General features: G+C 37.0%; 3 protein-coding genes across 4 annotated transcripts; 1 reads left to right on the plus strand and 2 right to left on the minus strand.

Moving 5' to 3' along the window:
• The first annotated feature begins 2892 nt into the window (after positions 1-2892).
• Positions 2893-7572, plus strand: LOC109242798 (sucrose synthase 7-like). The gene is made up of 15 exons (XM_019409658.1): positions 2893-3602; positions 3690-3844; positions 3937-4129; positions 4235-4353; positions 4430-4646; positions 4757-4852; positions 4935-5108; positions 5184-5300; positions 5384-5550; positions 5713-5937; positions 6022-6588; positions 6675-6813; positions 6922-7004; positions 7283-7306; positions 7416-7572. The coding sequence occupies exons 1-15, from the start codon at positions 3369-3371 to the stop codon at positions 7429-7431; spliced, it is 2526 nt and encodes an 841-aa protein (XP_019265203.1). The 5' UTR covers positions 2893-3368; the 3' UTR covers positions 7432-7572.
• LOC109242799 (DEAD-box ATP-dependent RNA helicase 21) lies at positions 6444-11049 on the minus strand. Of its 2 annotated transcripts, XR_002070437.1 has the most exons (2): positions 8468-11049; positions 6444-6536 (listed from the first exon to the last, which is right to left on the minus strand). XR_002070437.1 is itself a non-coding variant. In XM_019409659.1 (1 exon), exon 1 carries the CDS (start codon positions 10753-10755, stop codon positions 8602-8604), a length of 2154 nt encoding a protein of 717 aa, XP_019265204.1. In that variant the 5' UTR covers positions 10756-11049; the 3' UTR covers positions 8272-8601. The 2 variants fall into 2 exon arrangements, 1 of the variants encoding a protein (XP_019265204.1); XM_019409659.1 differs by lacking the exon at positions 6444-6536 and having other exon boundaries at positions 8272-11049.
• A 479-nt stretch (positions 11050-11528) lies between these two features.
• On the minus strand, positions 11529-16098 carry LOC109242800. The gene is made up of 11 exons (XM_019409660.1): positions 15727-16098; positions 14094-14199; positions 13945-13958; positions 13591-13809; positions 13275-13346; positions 13091-13177; positions 12968-13006; positions 12785-12889; positions 12509-12674; positions 12114-12223; positions 11529-11848 (listed from the first exon to the last, which is right to left on the minus strand). Exons 1-11 carry the CDS (start codon positions 15952-15954, stop codon positions 11762-11764), a joined length of 1233 nt encoding a protein of 410 aa, XP_019265205.1. The 5' UTR covers positions 15955-16098; the 3' UTR covers positions 11529-11761.
• Positions 16099-16578: the final 480 nt, after the last annotated feature.

A 16578-nucleotide genomic window follows, 5' to 3' on the forward strand; every position in this document is an offset into this window, starting at 1 on the left:
AATTAATCTATATAAAATACAGAATAATGGGTATGGATCAGAATATCTGGCTTGGATTCCCCCCCAAAAGGAGAAAACACATAAAAAGCGCTCAGTAATTTCAGCTTCGATCATCTGGGGAAATAGTCATCATATCCATACCCAAATTCCAACAAAAATCAATACAATTTTCAAAATTCACACATGCAATTTTAGAAATAAAAAACGAAAAAAATATATTTAAAAACATATATAAAATTGAAAGGAGAATGGATCAGAATATCTGGCTTGGATTTTCTCCCAAAGGAAGAAAATACATAAAAAGCGCTCAGTAATTTCAGCTTCGATCATCTGGGGAAATAATCATCACTTCCATCTCCTTTACAAAATTTGTTTAAAAATGAAGTAAGAAAGATTCAGAACTTATTTTTACACTAAAGTAATGAATCAAATGGTCAAAGATAATTCATATATTAAATCACAACTAATTTACCGGAGAAGAAACGGCGGGCGCCGGAGGGAGGGGATGGGAAATGGGGGGTAATAGGGAGCCAATGAAGAAGTGTGTTTGTGCCTGTTGCTTATATAGAGCCAAGTGACGGAGCAGCTCTAGGGTTTTGACTAATTGAGATTTGGGCGCCTCTCTATTTTTGTTTACAAGGATACGTGAGGTTTAGATAAAGTGGCATTTGAGCCCCTCCAGTTTGTTATCGGAAGATATACCCTTAAAGTTTTATAAATTGGTAATTACACCCCTCTTTGGCAAACGTCAAGGATTGTGTACAATTTTTTTTTTCTTTTTTGGGAAGCTACACGTTTTGCCGCTCGACCAAAAATATTTTTATTTGCGAGCCAATATAAAAATTATATGTTAATTATACATATATTATATATATTTATCAATTATTTTTTTGATAGGCGAATCTCATTCTTTTTTGTCCTTTCTCATGAAGAGTTGTGTACAATTAGGGAGCTTCAAACTTAACACACCCTTAATATGGACATTTCTCTAAAACTAGAGATTACCTCATACTTGAGAAACTTTCAGAAACCACTATGTTTTAGTGGTTATTAGCTAGTTGTAGCTACCATTTACTATATTACTTCTTACAACTATGTTTTCAGATTTTTTAGAGTGTATTCGATGTATTTAAGCTACTGTATTCATGAATACAGTAGCATTTCTAGGCTTGAAACAGGGGATTACAGCTAGACAAATTTTTATATTCGAGTGTATTCGACTATATTCATGGCGTGAAACATGGGATTACAGCTGGACAAATTATTATATTCGACTGTATTTACAGCGTGAAACAGGGGATTACACTGTTTTTAAACGGAAAGTGAATCAATTAACATAATAGACTCCTAATATAACTCAATTATAACACACAAATTTTGTATTTTCATTTATAAAAAAGATTCTCAACCGAAAAATACCCCAAAAACATAGCAATCTTCAGAGAAATTATATAATACATCTGAATACATAAATTATATTAATTAAGAAAAACATATGAATACATTCATGGAATATAGCGAGACAGTGAATACAATAAAATACATAGAATACAGCGGGATACATTGCAATACAAAAAAAAAAAAAGACAATGGATACAATGAAATACATAGAATACAGCGAGATACATTGAAATACAATGAAAAAAAAGACAATGAATACAATGAAATACATAGAATAAAGCGAGATACATTGAAATACAATGAAAAAAAAGGTAACACACTCTTCAAGTTACTCAGCCCCAAACTCTGTCGTCCTTGTTCAAGAATAACCCTATTATCGTCTCGTCTAGAGCGTCCAAAGAGCACAATCACAGAATCACGCAGGATCTATATTGCCGACGATGAGCTTGATGAGGGAGAGCAGATAGATGGAGATATCGGGGCTTCCAGATAGAGCTATTTGCAGATAAGAAAACAACTCAGAGTTGGTCTCAGAACCAACATTATTTGATAAAACATGTCTTCAGAAAAATCTAAAAAACTTTCCTTTTGAAACTGTTATCAAACTTAACTCCATTCAAATGGGTTTTTGGAGAAATTCTTGAAATTGTGCTTAGGTTAGCTTTCTGGGAAGAAGGAGGCGGTGAAGTGCAAAATATTAGGTAGTTTCAAAGGAGGCGGTGAAGATATGTAACTAAAAGAGGAAAGAGAAAGGAGGAGAGATGGAAGAGAGAGGGAGAGAAAAAAATAATACACAGCGTATTTAGTGGCTTAAAGGTACTAAGTGGCCATAAATAGATATTTTGCTATAAAAATTAAAAGGTAGCTATAGGAGATAATTTTTTAAAAGGGTATTTATTTAAAATAAATAAGGTGTTAACCTTTGCTATAGGAGGTAAAAATTCCATCGCAAAAATGCTCATATAAATTGTTTTAAAAAGACTAAGAACAAAATGCTTACGAAATTTTTAAAGTTGTCACTATGTTCATAAGGGACAATCTAATGAACAAGATGTCACAATTGCAGCCAAAATGAAGTGTCTATTCTAGCAACTTCATGGCCATTGCTATTTGGTTGGACTAGTAATTTATGTATTGACGATGTAAAAATAATTATACATAATCAAGTCACTTAAAGAGCAATTATAGGCAACCCTTTATAATTATACTAATTGGTAACCTAAAAAAATAGTAAGCTGCTTGCTTTAACATGTTAAATTACACTATAACAACAACAACAACATAATCAGTATTATCCCACACTGTGGGACCTAGGGAGGATAGTGTATACGCAGACCTTATCCCTACCTTGTGAGGATAAAGAGGCTGTTTCCAAGAGACATGTTAAATTACACTAATAGTATAAAAACTCTTTAAACCATCAGTTCGTCCAACTTCATTCCTCATAGTATAATTTTAGGTGGTACAAGTGATAAAAAAAAGATGCAGTCTTGAAAGCCCAACCTTTACGCCAAGAAAATGAATTTGAAATGAAGAGTTGCTTCATGGGACGATTTGGTAAAGTGAGGAAATGAAGATACAAAGGTTCTTGCCTGTCCTGATTATCAAGATTGCTATTTTAATGTTCCTTTTGGTTTCCTCGTAGTCTTTCTCATTTGGTACAGTTTATTATTGTCGGGAAATAGTGAATATTCTCATGGCTGTGACCATGAATCCGACACAAAGAAAAGAATGATACCTATACCTCCACCATTCTCCTAAATGACAAAAAATTCCTTTCTTTGCTCATTTTCTTAGTAGAAAGTTTTGTTCTTTCTCCTTCTTTCATTCCTCTTTTCCTTGTACGAGTTCATTTTTTACTCCTGCTATTACCTATAAATTCCAAAAAAATTCAACACAAATCCCAAGTCAATCAAACCAATTCTTTCCGTAAATTTCCATAACCTAAGCTTTTAGAACTTGCAAAAATGGCTACTGCACCAGCCCTGAATAGATCAGAGTCCATAGCTGATAGCATGCCAGAGGCCTTGAGGCAAAGCCGGTACCACATGAAAAAGTGTTTTGCAAAGTACATAGAGCAAGGAAAGAGGATGATGAAACTTCATAACTTGATGGATGAATTGGAGAAAGTAATTGATGATCCTGCTGAAAGGAATCATGTTTTGGAAGGCTTACTTGGCTACATATTATGTACTACAATGGTATAACTAGATTCATATGTACTTATGATGTCCTTATATTGTTTCAGGATGCATTATTCCTAAAACCTTGTTTGATCAAATTTGCAGGAGGCTGCAGTTGTTCCTCCCTACATTGCCTTCGCCACGAGACAGAATCCTGGATTCTGGGAATATGTGAAAGTGAATGCTAATGATCTTTCTGTTGAGGGTATTACAGCTACAGAATACTTGAAATTCAAGGAAATGATAGTTGATGAAAGCTGGTATTGTATACTTTTCAGTTTATCAAACCTTATGTGGTTTTATAACTTCAATCAGAAACACATCAGAGTTACCTTTGTGTGAATAAATGCAGGGCAAAGGATGAATATGCCCTGGAAATTGATTTTGGAGCAGTAGACTTCTCAACGCCTCGACTGACCCTATCCTCTTCAATTGGAAATGGTCTTAGTTATGTTTCCAAGTTTCTAACTTCAAAGCTAAATGCTATCTCCGCGAGTGCACAGTGTCTGGTTGACTACTTGCTCACTTTGAATCACCAAGGAGATGTACGTTAACAAAAATCAAACTCCATAAATAAACTTGTCAACTCTAAGAGGAAAAAATAGGAAAAGAAGATTCATGTAACAAATTTTCTTTATGTTCAACTGCAGAAACTGATGATCAATGAGACACTCAGCACTGTTTCAAAGCTTCAGGCGGCACTGGTTGTAGCAGAAGCATCTATTTCCTCCTTACCAACAGATACACCATACGAGAGCTTTGAGCTTAGGTGATTTGTTTTTTCCTCTACTTCCTTCCACTTTTGGTGTGCTACATAGTACTAAGTAACTTCAATTCTTGTAAAGATTCAAACAATGGGGTTTTGAGAAAGGATGGGGTGATACAGCTGAAAGGGTCCGCGACACCATGAGAACACTGTCTGAGGTGCTTCAGGCACCAGATCCATTGAACATTGAGAAGTTCTTTGGAAGGGTTCCAACTGTTTTCAATATTGTATTGTTCTCTGTCCATGGATACTTTGGCCAAGCAGATGTTCTTGGCTTGCCAGACACTGGCGGTCAGGTAAGCATTTAATAGCTTTTGCATTTAACCTCTCTGCATTGACAATAAAATAATTTTTACACTACCAAATAATTTTTAACAGTTTGACCACTTCTGCTCTTGTTCAATAGGTGGTTTATGTTTTGGATCAAGTTGTAGCTTTTGAAGAAGAAATGCTCCAAAGAATTAAACAGCAGGGACTCAATATTAAGCCTCAAATTCTTGTGGTGAGTTCCTAGACAATCGACGTGACTATGCAATTATGTAGAGGCTGTTTAGAAAAGTTAATATCATATCTTGATTGCACAGTTAACCCGACTGATTCCAGACGCCAAAGGAACAAAGTGCAACCAGGAACTAGAACCAATCAAGAATACAAAACATTCACACATCCTCAGAGTTCCATTTAGGACAGAAAAGGGAGTGCTTAATCAATGGGTTTCACGATTTGATATCTATCCATATCTGGAGAGATATACTCAGGTGTGTATTTTTATATCAACCTTGCTCATCAAAGATGTATTGTTTCCTCAATTTCATTTTTCCCCTTGACAAAAGGATGCTGCTGACAAAATCGTCGAGCTAATGGAAGGCAAGCCTGATCTAATCATTGGTAACTACACTGATGGGAATCTAGTGGCTTCACTAATGGCTAGAAAACTTGGGATAACTCTGGTAACTTTTCTTATCATATTTGATGTTGTTTCTTCTCCGAGTTGGTTCTTAATGTCAACTAACCTAGACCATCTTTGTAACAGGGAACTATTGCTCATGCTCTGGAGAAGACAAAATATGAAGACTCTGACATCAAATTGAAGGAACTCGATCCGAAGTACCACTTTTCTTGCCAATTCACAGCTGATTTGATTGCAATGAATTCAGCAGATTTCATTATCACAAGCACATATCAAGAAATAGCTGGAAGGTAAGAATTGGAACTAAGGAAGCAAAGAGCTAATAAGTAGTGCACTCGTATATTTCAGCATCGCTCTTTCGCTATCATGGAATACACACTACTCAGTAAATGTATTTGCTCAAAAGTTTGCAACTTAATGGATCTCATTCTTGAATACTTCAACATATGCAGCAAAGATAGACCAGGACAGTATGAGAGCCATAGTGCATTTACCCTTCCAGGGCTTTACAGAGTTGCTTCAGGCATCAATGTCTTTGATCCTAAGTTTAATATTGCTGCACCTGGGGCAGACCAATCGGTGTATTTCCCTTACACAGAAAAGCAGAAGCGTTTGACTGCTTTCCGCCCTGCCATTGAGGAACTGCTTTTTAGTAAAGTGGACAATGACGAGCACGTGTAAGTCTTAGTGTTAAACTTCAGTTTAGTGCCTAGAACATCCCACCGCTCTATGTATTAATGTTTCACTTGTTTCAAACACAGTGGATATTTAGAAGACAGAAAGAAACCTATCCTGTTTACCATGGCAAGGCTGGACACAGTGAAGAACACATCTGGACTAACAGAATGGTATGGCAAGAACAAGAGGCTCAGAAGCTTAGTTAACCTTGTTGTGGTTGGTGGTTCCTTTGATCCTACAAAATCCAAGGATAGGGAAGAAGCAGCTGAAATAAAAAAGATGCACATGCTGATAGAGAAATACCAGCTTAAGGGTCAGATTAGATGGATAGCAGCTCAGACTGACAGATACAGAAATAGTGAACTCTACCGCACAATAGCAGATTCCAAAGGAGCTTTTGTGCAGCCTGCATTGTATGAAGCATTTGGTCTAACAGTCATTGAGGCAATGAACTGTGGATTACCAACCTTTGCTACCAACCAAGGTGGCCCTGCTGAGATTATTGTTGATGGGGTCTCAGGCTTTCATATTGATCCAAATAATGGGGATGAATCAAGCAACAAAATTGCCAACTTTTTCCAAAAATGCAGGGAGGATCCTGAGTATTGGAACAGGATTTCAGTCCAGGGTCTAAACCGTATATATGAATGGTAACTCACAGATAAGCCATTCAAATTGCAAAGAAGCACATATCTTGCAGAAAATTTCTTAATCCTTTAATCCTAAATTTTTGCAGTTACACATGGAAGATCTATGCAAACAAGGTATTGAATATGGGGTCCATCTATACTTTTTGGAGGACATTGTACAGAGATCAGAAACAAGCAAAGCAAAGATACATCGAGACTTTCTACAATCTTGAGTTTAGGAACTTGGTATAGTGCTGCATGACATTGACAGTATACCACAAACATCTTTATGAGATGAATTACTTTTAATAAAATTGTTTTTAACCTTTGCTTCCTTAATGACACTTATTGCAGGTAAAAAATGTGCCTATCAGAAAGGACGAAACACCACAAGGACCAAAGGAGAGGGAGAAAGTTAAGCCACAGATATCACAAAGGCATGCTCTAAAGCTTTTGCCTACAGTTTTTCAAGAGACCCTAGTATATTCTAGTACTAAATTAGAATTATACAGCATGCAGCTTGATTCTGCTGTTCACCTTTCTAAATCACCAGTTGTGTCAATCAAGTTGACAAAATCAATAAATTGGAATTTTCCCTTTCCTATGCTTGATTGTTATTACTCCTACTTCGTTTATGGTAGTCTTCCTTCATTGTTTTCTCCTGTACTTCTTTTACTACAACTTCACTGACATACTAATTTTTTCTGTGTACCAGGCGCTCCCAATCAAGGTTGCAGAAGTAAGATTTGATAAAATTGCTACAGCATGAATCATGGATGATCTATTTCTTTTTTTCCCCTCCCCGTTTGAGGAGGTAACTAACAATTTGAAGTGTTCCAATCTTGCAGGTTGTTTGGCGCTTGAAGGGTCCAAGATGTGAAGGGTTACCATTGTGGAAGGAAACAACAAATAAAGAGAGTGTAATTTTCAAGTGTGATTTGTAATTCAATTTCAAGACAGAAAATAAATGAAACCAGCATTGATGGTTTTTGTTTGCTTCCGAAATCCAGTTTGATTGCTTGAATCTTTCATTGAATACTGAAAGTCCAGAATTTACTAGCACAACAATTGATATCCACAGCAAGTAAATCCCTTTTACTCACAAAATACAGATTTCAACTTCAAGCAATACTCAAACACAGCCATTCTTCTCAAATCACAAGTTGGACATACGATATGACAATCAAAATCTTAAAAGAATTAACACCAACTTATAAATTTGGGTGTATTCCAAAAAAAATACAGAAAGATGATTTAAATGGTAATGACTGATTACTGAGAGTACACTATTTTCACTTTGTCAGTGAACCGCACTACTTATTATTTTCCTCACTATCATGTTTATCTCTACACTATCCATTTTATGGAAATTCACACAGTTAAGTAGTTGAGTAAGCAAGAGATCTTCGCATTTGGATGAGAAGTGAACTGCTGGATAATCCAAATTAGGAAAGTTATATGGCAGGCTAGAAGAAGGATTTGAAGCAAATGAGAAAATTGTATTAATAACGCAAAACAACTATAACACGTTGCTTTTCTGGACAAAGGAAGTTGGTCTTTTTTACCGGAAACTGGATTGATTGAAGAAATAATTTCATAGGCATGTCTACCTTATCGTTGAAGGAATTAGCTACTTAATGGCAATAAATGTCATACTTCGGCCTGTCCTCAAACCAAGGTACTCCATTTAAGTTCCTGAGACTCTTAAGATAAAGTAATGTATAATAGAAACATAAGAAACAAGACAGCAACAATTTACAAGAAGACCTTAAGTAAAGCTTAGCTATCCATAATCCAAATCAGAATAAGAAAGCAAATGCGTTCGGCAAAGTTAACAACTCATTACTTGTTAGTAACAGAATGAAACTCATTTATCCAAAATAACTGGTCACGTGGTTACCACTTCCATTATGTTGGAATCCTCCGTTGTATCTACCAACACCATCATTCCCAGCTCGCTCCATCTTTCAGCAGATCCCATTACAGAAACTCTTAACTCTTGACCGCTACAATAGCATATAAATCAATTACAATTTAATGAGTAAATAAAGTTTCTTGTCGCCTAGGTGGTCTGTCGGGAATACTTCCTGGCTTGAACTTCGAAGCCTCATGCCGGGCAAGTTCAGGGGGTACCGGACTGTTGCTTTGAGTGAGCATTTGCTTAAGATCGTAAAAGACTTCAGTATCCTGCATGGTCAAGAATGTTGTGGCTACACCAGTCTTTCCAGCACGACCTGTACGTCCAATACGATGGGTGTATGCTTCAATATTGTTTGGCATATCATAGTTTATTACATGGGCCACATCAGGTATATCAATCCCACGACCAGCAACATCAGTAGCAACTAACACATTATACCTCTTTGTCCTAAATCCTTCAAGGCTGATTTCTCTCTGATCCTGTGACTTTCCACCATGCAGTGTGGTTACCCTGTAGCCGTTTTTATCCAGATTCTTAGCAACAAAATCAGCCTGCTTCTTAGTGTTGATGAACACGATAGCTGTCTTATCTCCAAGCTCATCCAGCAATTTCTGCAGCTTATACATTTTCTCGGATTCCTTAACCATGAACACGTGCTGAGTAATGAGGTCAGTAGTCTTTCCAGCAGTGCCAATAGTCACGACAACAGGATTTCTCAAGTATTTTCTAGCCAGCCGCTCTACAGCAGGTGGCATGGTAGCACTGAACATATAAGTGGTTCGATAAATCCTCTTCTCGTCAAGCTCTTCATCCTCATTCTCCGGTTTCATATTACTCGAAGGCATAGCATCCAGTACACCGACAACTTGAGGTTCAAAACCCATGTCAATCATTCGATCAGCCTCATCAAGAACAATATAATTACACTGGTTCAGTACACAATAACGCCTCTCCAAGCAATCAAGAAGTCGTCCAGGGGTTGCAATCACGACTTCACAACCCTGCCTAATCCTAAAACCTTGCTCCTCAATGGACTGCCCACCAACAATAGAAACAACTTTTATACCCAAATAGTGCGCAAACTTAACTGTCTCATCCTCAATCTGTTGAGCCAATTCTCGGGTAGGTGCCATCACAACAGCATATGGCCCCTCCGCCTCATTCTCCTCGCTCAATGGAGGAAGCCTAGTGATATAAGTCAACATAGGGAGAACAAAAGCAGCAGTTTTACCTGAACCAGTCTCTGCCACGCCAATCACATCACGCTGTTGAAGTCCAAGCGGAATTGCAGCCATTTGAATAGGAGAAGGCTTCTTGTAGCCAGCCCTCTCAACGGCCTTGAGCAACTCGGTAGTTAACTTGCTCTCAGCCCAATTCCTCATGGGCCGGGGTATCCTAGACCCCTTATAGGATATATTATGATCCTCCCTGAATATTCTCCAATCTCTCTCCGTCATCTCCTCCAGCTTCTTATCCGACCAATGGCGGTCAACCCTCATGTCGAAAGTATCATACATATCAGCATCTAGTTCCTTCTTCTTTAAAGCAGCTGCTTCAAAAGCAGACTCTTCGATTCCGTCCTTCTTACGAATCTCCTCACGGAGCTCCCGTTCATTCTTAGCAGCAAGCTTCTTCTGCTCCCTTCTATCCATTCCAGCACGAAATCCGCGACCAAAGAGTAAGCGGGCTTCATGAGGGTTTTGGTAGAGAGCGTTCATGTCACGTGATGTGTCCTCCGTGTTCTCCCAGTCGAAGGAGAATCGGAATTTCTCACTGGGCTTAATCACCCGCTTCTTAGGTTTTTTAGAGCCCAGATACTGCTCTTTAATAGCATCAAGCTCCTTCTCACGCTCTCGTTCGGCGAGTTTCTCCAATCGAGCTCGCTCTCGTTCTTTTAGCTCTTCGTCACGCTCCCTCTCCCGCTTCCGGCGTTCCGCCTCCCTATCACGGTCCCTTGACTCCCTTTCTCTGTCTCTTTCTCTATCGCGGTCTCTGGAGCGATGGTGGTCCCCTCTATCCCTATCCCTATCCCTATCCCTATCCCTATCTCTCTCACGAGGATCCCGGTCATGGTCACGGTCGTTGTCGGTGGAGGAAGGGCGGTTGTTACCTTGTTCTTGGAGAAGCTGTTCGGCCCGCCGTTTCTGCTCGGCGATTTCTTCGTGGCGGCGCTTAAGGGCTAACTCCTCTCGCTGTGCTTTAGTAAGGAAGACAGGCTTCTTCGACGGATCTGGCTTCGTTCCGAGATCGTCAACTGACCGACTCATACCGGCCGTCGGCTGATTTAGATAGGGTTTATGTTGAGGGGGGAAAATTTTGACTGTCTTTCTCTTTCTGATTCTCGATTAGGGGCTCTTATTCGGCAGGAAACAATACACTTGACTTATGCTGGGCAAAACTATCTCGTATGCTTTTATGAAGCAGACTACTAAAAATAGGTAATAGAGCAAATTTACTTTGACTTAAAACTAGAAAATTTATTCCTATATAATTTTGATTATAAAAGATCAAACCCGTGTGACCTCGTTCTTCAGGTGTATCAAGTCAAGAACATGATAATTATTCGGAATCGGAGCCAAAGGAACCTCCCTTAAATAACTCATTACGAATAAAACGGGAGAGAATCACCCAATATCAAATCTTAAACTATTTAAGTGTCCTCTAATTTTAAATTAGTCTTCAACGGATGATAGCTCTTTTTTTTCTTTCTTCTTTAATACTACTATAATAAAGTAATGTACTCCATTAAAGATGTACGTAGAACTTTTGCTTGTGATTATGCAAGACTCTTGATTTAACGATATATTTTGACCATGCTTTTCTCTGTAAGACTGTAACATACCTATTTATGCTGAATAGTTTTAGCTTGTTTAGCTTAACTGTGCTGCCTTGTCAACACGCTAATGTAGATGCGTGCACCATATTAGATGCACCTAAGTTATTATGCGGTTGATGGCGTTTTGTGTGTGTTTGGTTAATTTCGAGTTGGATGTCATATACAAATATCTAACCAAGAAACTGTTGTTGAACAGACCAGGACTAAGAAGCTAAGTGAGAACTGAAATTCAATATACTTGAGCAGAATTATACACTGATGGCATCATATTCCATTATTTTGGTTAGAAACTGAACACAGTATATCATATTTTGAATAACCAAAATGCTTATGGCCTCAGCTTTTCCTTTCTGTAGATGATGAAGAATATCCAGTTCTGAAACTAACAATAAATTTGAACCAAAAATCATGACAAAGAATCTTGAATAGAGCAGCGGCTACTGGCAAGCTATAACTGTAGGTTCCATTGCGATGGAGCTATCTCTTTCACACATTTCAGGACCAATGCTTATGATCCCTTCTCCCTGAAATAGGTTAACATGTCAAAATATTAGGGTGGCTTCCCACTCCTTTGAGGTGGGGGTATACACAAACAATACATAAGTTTTTTACACTATTAGTGTATTTTAACCGGTTGAAGCAAGTAATATGTCTTGTTTTTTCAGGTAATTAATCTCACTTGTGTGAACGATTACCTATAGTTATCATTTAGGTGAATAAATCGTGTAACAATTTCTTATATTGTCCAGTGAAAACAGAAGAAAACTGTATAATACAAAAGTGTCATACCTTTGCAATATTTCTGAAATATGTTGTGTTATAGTTTCCTGTAGGATATAAAGCTTCAATAATATCTGCTAAGACCAGTTGGGGTTGAGAGACAGCTCCATCATACCAGTCTTGAACAAGCAAAAGGGAGACACCATCAATCCCAGAAAAAAATAGAAAAGAAGGCTAGTTATTTCCTAATTAAATCAATTATGCATTTAACTCTGTATAATCTTGAAAAAAAGCTCTGACTATTCTACAACCTTATATGAAACTATGATATGTTTCTTTTGTTTCTTCCTAGTTTGTGAAAACTAATATAACCCTAGTATCTTACTGTTTAGTGTAGAATAAAACTTTGTATTCATAATAAAAAAGGATATATTACTTGAACAATATAAATACAGAAAAACAACCTAGGACTGTAGAGTTTTGCACCCTTTTATCATATCTCCACAAGCTTTGATTTGAGAGAAAAGCAAAGCAAGATTGATCTTCCAGATTGATGTTTCCAAGAAATGTGGAGGCATTATAGACCACTGGATCTGAGGTATATGTTTCATCAATCACTACATCCACAGTCTACAAAACCAAATATCTAAATCAGCACAAGTAGATGACAGTTTGACAATTTAAATGATTAAAAGCAATAATTTAACTAAACTGATATAACAATGAGAGAATTAACTTACACACAAAATGGCATGAAACTCTTCTAAATCATCAGGAATGGACATATTGTATGTGACTTTGTTGATGGAATCATCGACATTGACTCCACCAGCATCCTCCACAAACTGCATCATCGTCAAGATTAATATAATCTAACTCAAGAAAATTACACAAAAAACTGTTGAAAGTGACGCAGATCTAACCTTTAATTTGTATGGCTCTCTTGTAAATGACCACACTCCCTATACAAGGAAATAGTTGTATGTTAAGGGCGATTATAAAACAAACTCAAAGAAAAGGTTGAGTTCAAGAGTCAGTGTACACACATCTTTATACTCCATCCAAGATACAGTTGGTTTGACTAAAGTCTTACTGGTTGCAGCTTTGCTCAAGCACAAATAGTTCTCCTTAATCTGTTCACAAACGACAAATCCGTAATAAACAAGAAATTCTTCTAAATATTTTCATCATAATGAAAAACCGAGGAATATGTCTCAATTCTTCACTTACTGCATCATAGACTTGGTTTGCCCTGTTTTCTAAATTCGCAAAAACTCCCAAGTATTTTATCCACTCCGCACGCTGTTAAAGTAATGCAAATTATGTGTGACCATCCAACCGGAGACCAAAGCAAAGCTCGACAAAACAGAAAGAAGCCTTAGCTCATAAGCTTTAACTTCTACTGACAATTTAAAAGATAACTCATGTCCATAATAAGTAGAACCAGTTACCAAACATAAGGCAGGCCACCCATGCTACAACAAGTTAAATTACACTGATAATGTAAAAATATCTTTAAACTGTCAGTGTAGGTAAGGGTAGTTACCTGGAGAGGTGCATCTTCACCAATAGGTACAAATGTGGCGAAGTTGCAGGGTTGAGTTTCATCAGTGTTGGCAATGAAGTGAGCTGCATATTGTGCAAGTTGTTGAGGTTCACTCTTATTAATGGTCTCAACTTGTCCGTCCTGATATAGTTTTAATACGCATTGAGAGGCCACATATGTTGATGTTATGCCTTTCAAGTTTCCCAACATGCCTAGAAGCTGCAATATTCCATGCAAGAATTGTCAAACTAGAGAAAGATTTTTTTTTCTTCCGGATTTTCCACCAAAAACATGTATTCATAGTACTAGTACTACAGCTATCATAATAGTAGTAATAAAGTTATGCATTCTTACCTCGAAAAATGAGACTGAGAATTGAAGGAAAAAGAACAGAAAAGAAAAAACGAAACAGAGTCAGTACACGAGTTATTAACATATAGAAATAACATGTAAAGCTTACAAGATGTTATTAAGGAGAAAAGTTGAGGTGGTTAAAATGGTACCTGGAAAATAGTAATCAGTCTCGATCGAGTAGTTTGCTAGTGGGATAACGAAAGACTTTATTCTTGAGGTGCAATATTTTGTTCTGCTGGCCATTCTCGTGTTGTTCTGCACACAGTTTTACATAGTAATTCAAAAGAGAGCTGGTTTGCTGGAATCATATTCTTGGATCAGAAAAGAACTGATAACTTGCAGCTAGCTGGAATTCACCTGAACCATTTTTATAGAGTAGATACCTGCTCTAGCTAGTTTTCTGTATGCAGGGTTGGATGCATATTATCGACAAGTATATGGGGTACATCTACTATCAAGCAATTTATATCTAGTTGTAAGAATTAAAAGAACATATATATATATATATATATATATATATATATATATATATATATATATATATATATATATATATATATATATATATATATATATATTCCTAGTACATCAGCAGCATTATTCCAAAAGAGTTGTTAGACCTTTGGTATTCATATCGGATTAAATCATGGAACCTCTACGTATCTTAACTCTGAGTTCTTGGTTTGCAAAGGTATGCTCTAGTGCATGCTGTGTAACAGCCCAATCCAGTAGTGATATTGTCTGCTTTGGGTCCAGCCCACATGACTTTAAAACGCGTTAGTAGGGTCTAAGGCTTGTTTACTTATATACCTAGCATATATCTCATGTTTTGTTGAAGTAAGATTCACCTAGGGTGTCACAGCAATCATGACACCATTAGAATTATTGTCAAGCTGGAAAATGGTCTCAGCCAAAAAATATGGTTTGTATTAATGGATGGAATAGTTTAGGTAATAACACTTTTACTTTTTTCCAGATTGTGATTGTTCCCTAAAGAAAAGCTCCTGGCACAACTCAAAAACAAAACTCACAAAGGAACTTGTGCCATGGAATTCAGCAACCAAGAAGGACTTGTGAGTTCTTGAATTTCCAACTACAGAGGATCAAATGATAAAGAACCCTCTCTTTTTTAAACCTTTGGCCCTACTACGTCCAAGGTCCAATATTTGTGGTCCAGCAACCCTTATCATATTCTTTTCAGAGTAATTCTAGCCTTGAAATCACTCGAGTACCAAAAATTTAAACAAGACTGGCCTCTTCTTTTTCAAATTTAAGTTAATTCCTAGTGAATTTCATGATATACATTAATTGTTATTTGTTAAAACGACAACAAACCTACTATAATAGGTTAAATATATACCGATAGTATACAAAATATTTAAATTATCGTATATATAACTTAAATCCTTTTTCTTGCCCTTCCTTAAGCTAAAGTAGAGCCTGTTCTAGCATTGGACGAAGCATTGGTGTAACTGGTAAAGTTGTTGCCATGTGATCAGGAGGTCACGAGTTCGAGCCGTAGAAACAGCCTCCTGCAGAAATGCAGGTAAGGTTGCGTACAATAGACCTTGTGGTCCGACCCTTCCCCGAATCCCACGCATAGCGGGAGTTTAGTACACCGGGGTGCCTTTTTACACAGTTACATAATCTCTTTATTAAGGATCAACTTTAAGTCTTGATTAATTATTTATACTGTCACTGACTTCTGACAAGGAATAGAAATGAGCAAAGAACATTGTGCCATATTCATTGCTTAAGCAAACTAGTAGTAGTAAAGAGTACCTGGATAAGAAGATAACTCTTGCCATCAAGAGTGTTCTTGATAACCTTGAAGGTCTGTCCATAGTATATCCTAAAATATGAAGCATCTTCCACTTTTGATATATTCCCAACTTTCACTTTTGGTGTAGCTGCACTTGCCAATTCAAGAAACTCCAATGTGTGGATACACCACAACAAAACCAAGAAAATTTGCAGATACAAACTAGAAGATTTTGAGAGTAAATACATTATGGTACAATGAGAATCAATTCAAACCAGCACCTTTCAGCTGCATAAAGCTATAGAGCAGGGGATTAATTGCAGCTTCTGGAATGGAAGAGGGAAGGGGTAAAATAAATACAAAGAATTTAAGTTATATATAATATACCATAGTGTAAATTTTTAATATTGCAATTTTATCTGTTATAACATATTATTATTTTATTTTTACGGTTACCATATCAAACATGAAAAAATTATATGTTATTGTAGGTCAACTTTACTCAATAATGTAAAAAATAGTGCACAACTCTTAAACTAGGTAGTGGACGTGGGGACATACTTCACAGAAACAGTTAAATTTGGGGCGTGAATTATTTGATTTCAGTAGTGTTAGCATGTGAAAAAAGGACTGCTAGCTCCTTTTAATGGTTAATTCCAATTTCTGTGACCCGTGAATTTTTGTCATCTTCTTTCCATCTGTTTTCTGTTTGTTGTGAGTGCTCAAATTTTTTCTCCTGTTTTAGCATCCACCATGTGCTATCCATTACTATCTTGCCACCTATTCCTCCTTATGTACCTTCATATTTCTTACTTTATTACTCAAATCTTAGGCTGCCCATACATTGTGATTGTGTGGTACAAATTTTGGCA

The sequence above is a fragment of the Nicotiana attenuata genome, unplaced genomic scaffold (genome assembly GCF_001879085.1).
Source record: "Nicotiana attenuata strain UT unplaced genomic scaffold, NIATTr2, whole genome shotgun sequence".
Lineage (NCBI taxonomy): Eukaryota > Viridiplantae > Streptophyta > Magnoliopsida > Solanales > Solanaceae > Nicotiana > Nicotiana attenuata.

Excerpts from the sequence above, each read along its gene's own strand:
- LOC109242800 (XM_019409660.1), bottom strand. The coding sequence starts at position 15,954 with ATGTATTTACTCTCAAAATCTTCTAGTTTGTATCTGCAAATTTTCTTG. Across the intron at positions 13,178-13,274 it reads CAAACCAAGTCTATGATGCA|ATTAAGGAGAACTATTTGTG; the intron begins GTAAGTGAAGAA and ends GTTTGTGAACAG. Across the intron at positions 13,007-13,090 it reads CTTGGATGGAGTATAAAGAT|GGAGTGTGGTCATTTACAAG; the intron begins GTGTGTACACTG and ends TTCCTTGTATAG.
- LOC109242799 (XM_019409659.1), bottom strand. The coding sequence starts at position 10,755 with ATGAGTCGGTCAGTTGACGATCTCGGAACGAAGCCAGATCCGTCGAAG.
- LOC109242798 (XM_019409658.1), top strand. The coding sequence starts at position 3,369 with ATGGCTACTGCACCAGCCCTGAATAGATCAGAGTCCATAGCTGATAGC. Across the intron at positions 3,845-3,936 it reads ATGATAGTTGATGAAAGCTG|GGCAAAGGATGAATATGCCC; the intron begins GTATTGTATACT and ends GAATAAATGCAG. Across the intron at positions 4,130-4,234 it reads CTTTGAATCACCAAGGAGAT|AAACTGATGATCAATGAGAC; the intron begins GTACGTTAACAA and ends GTTCAACTGCAG.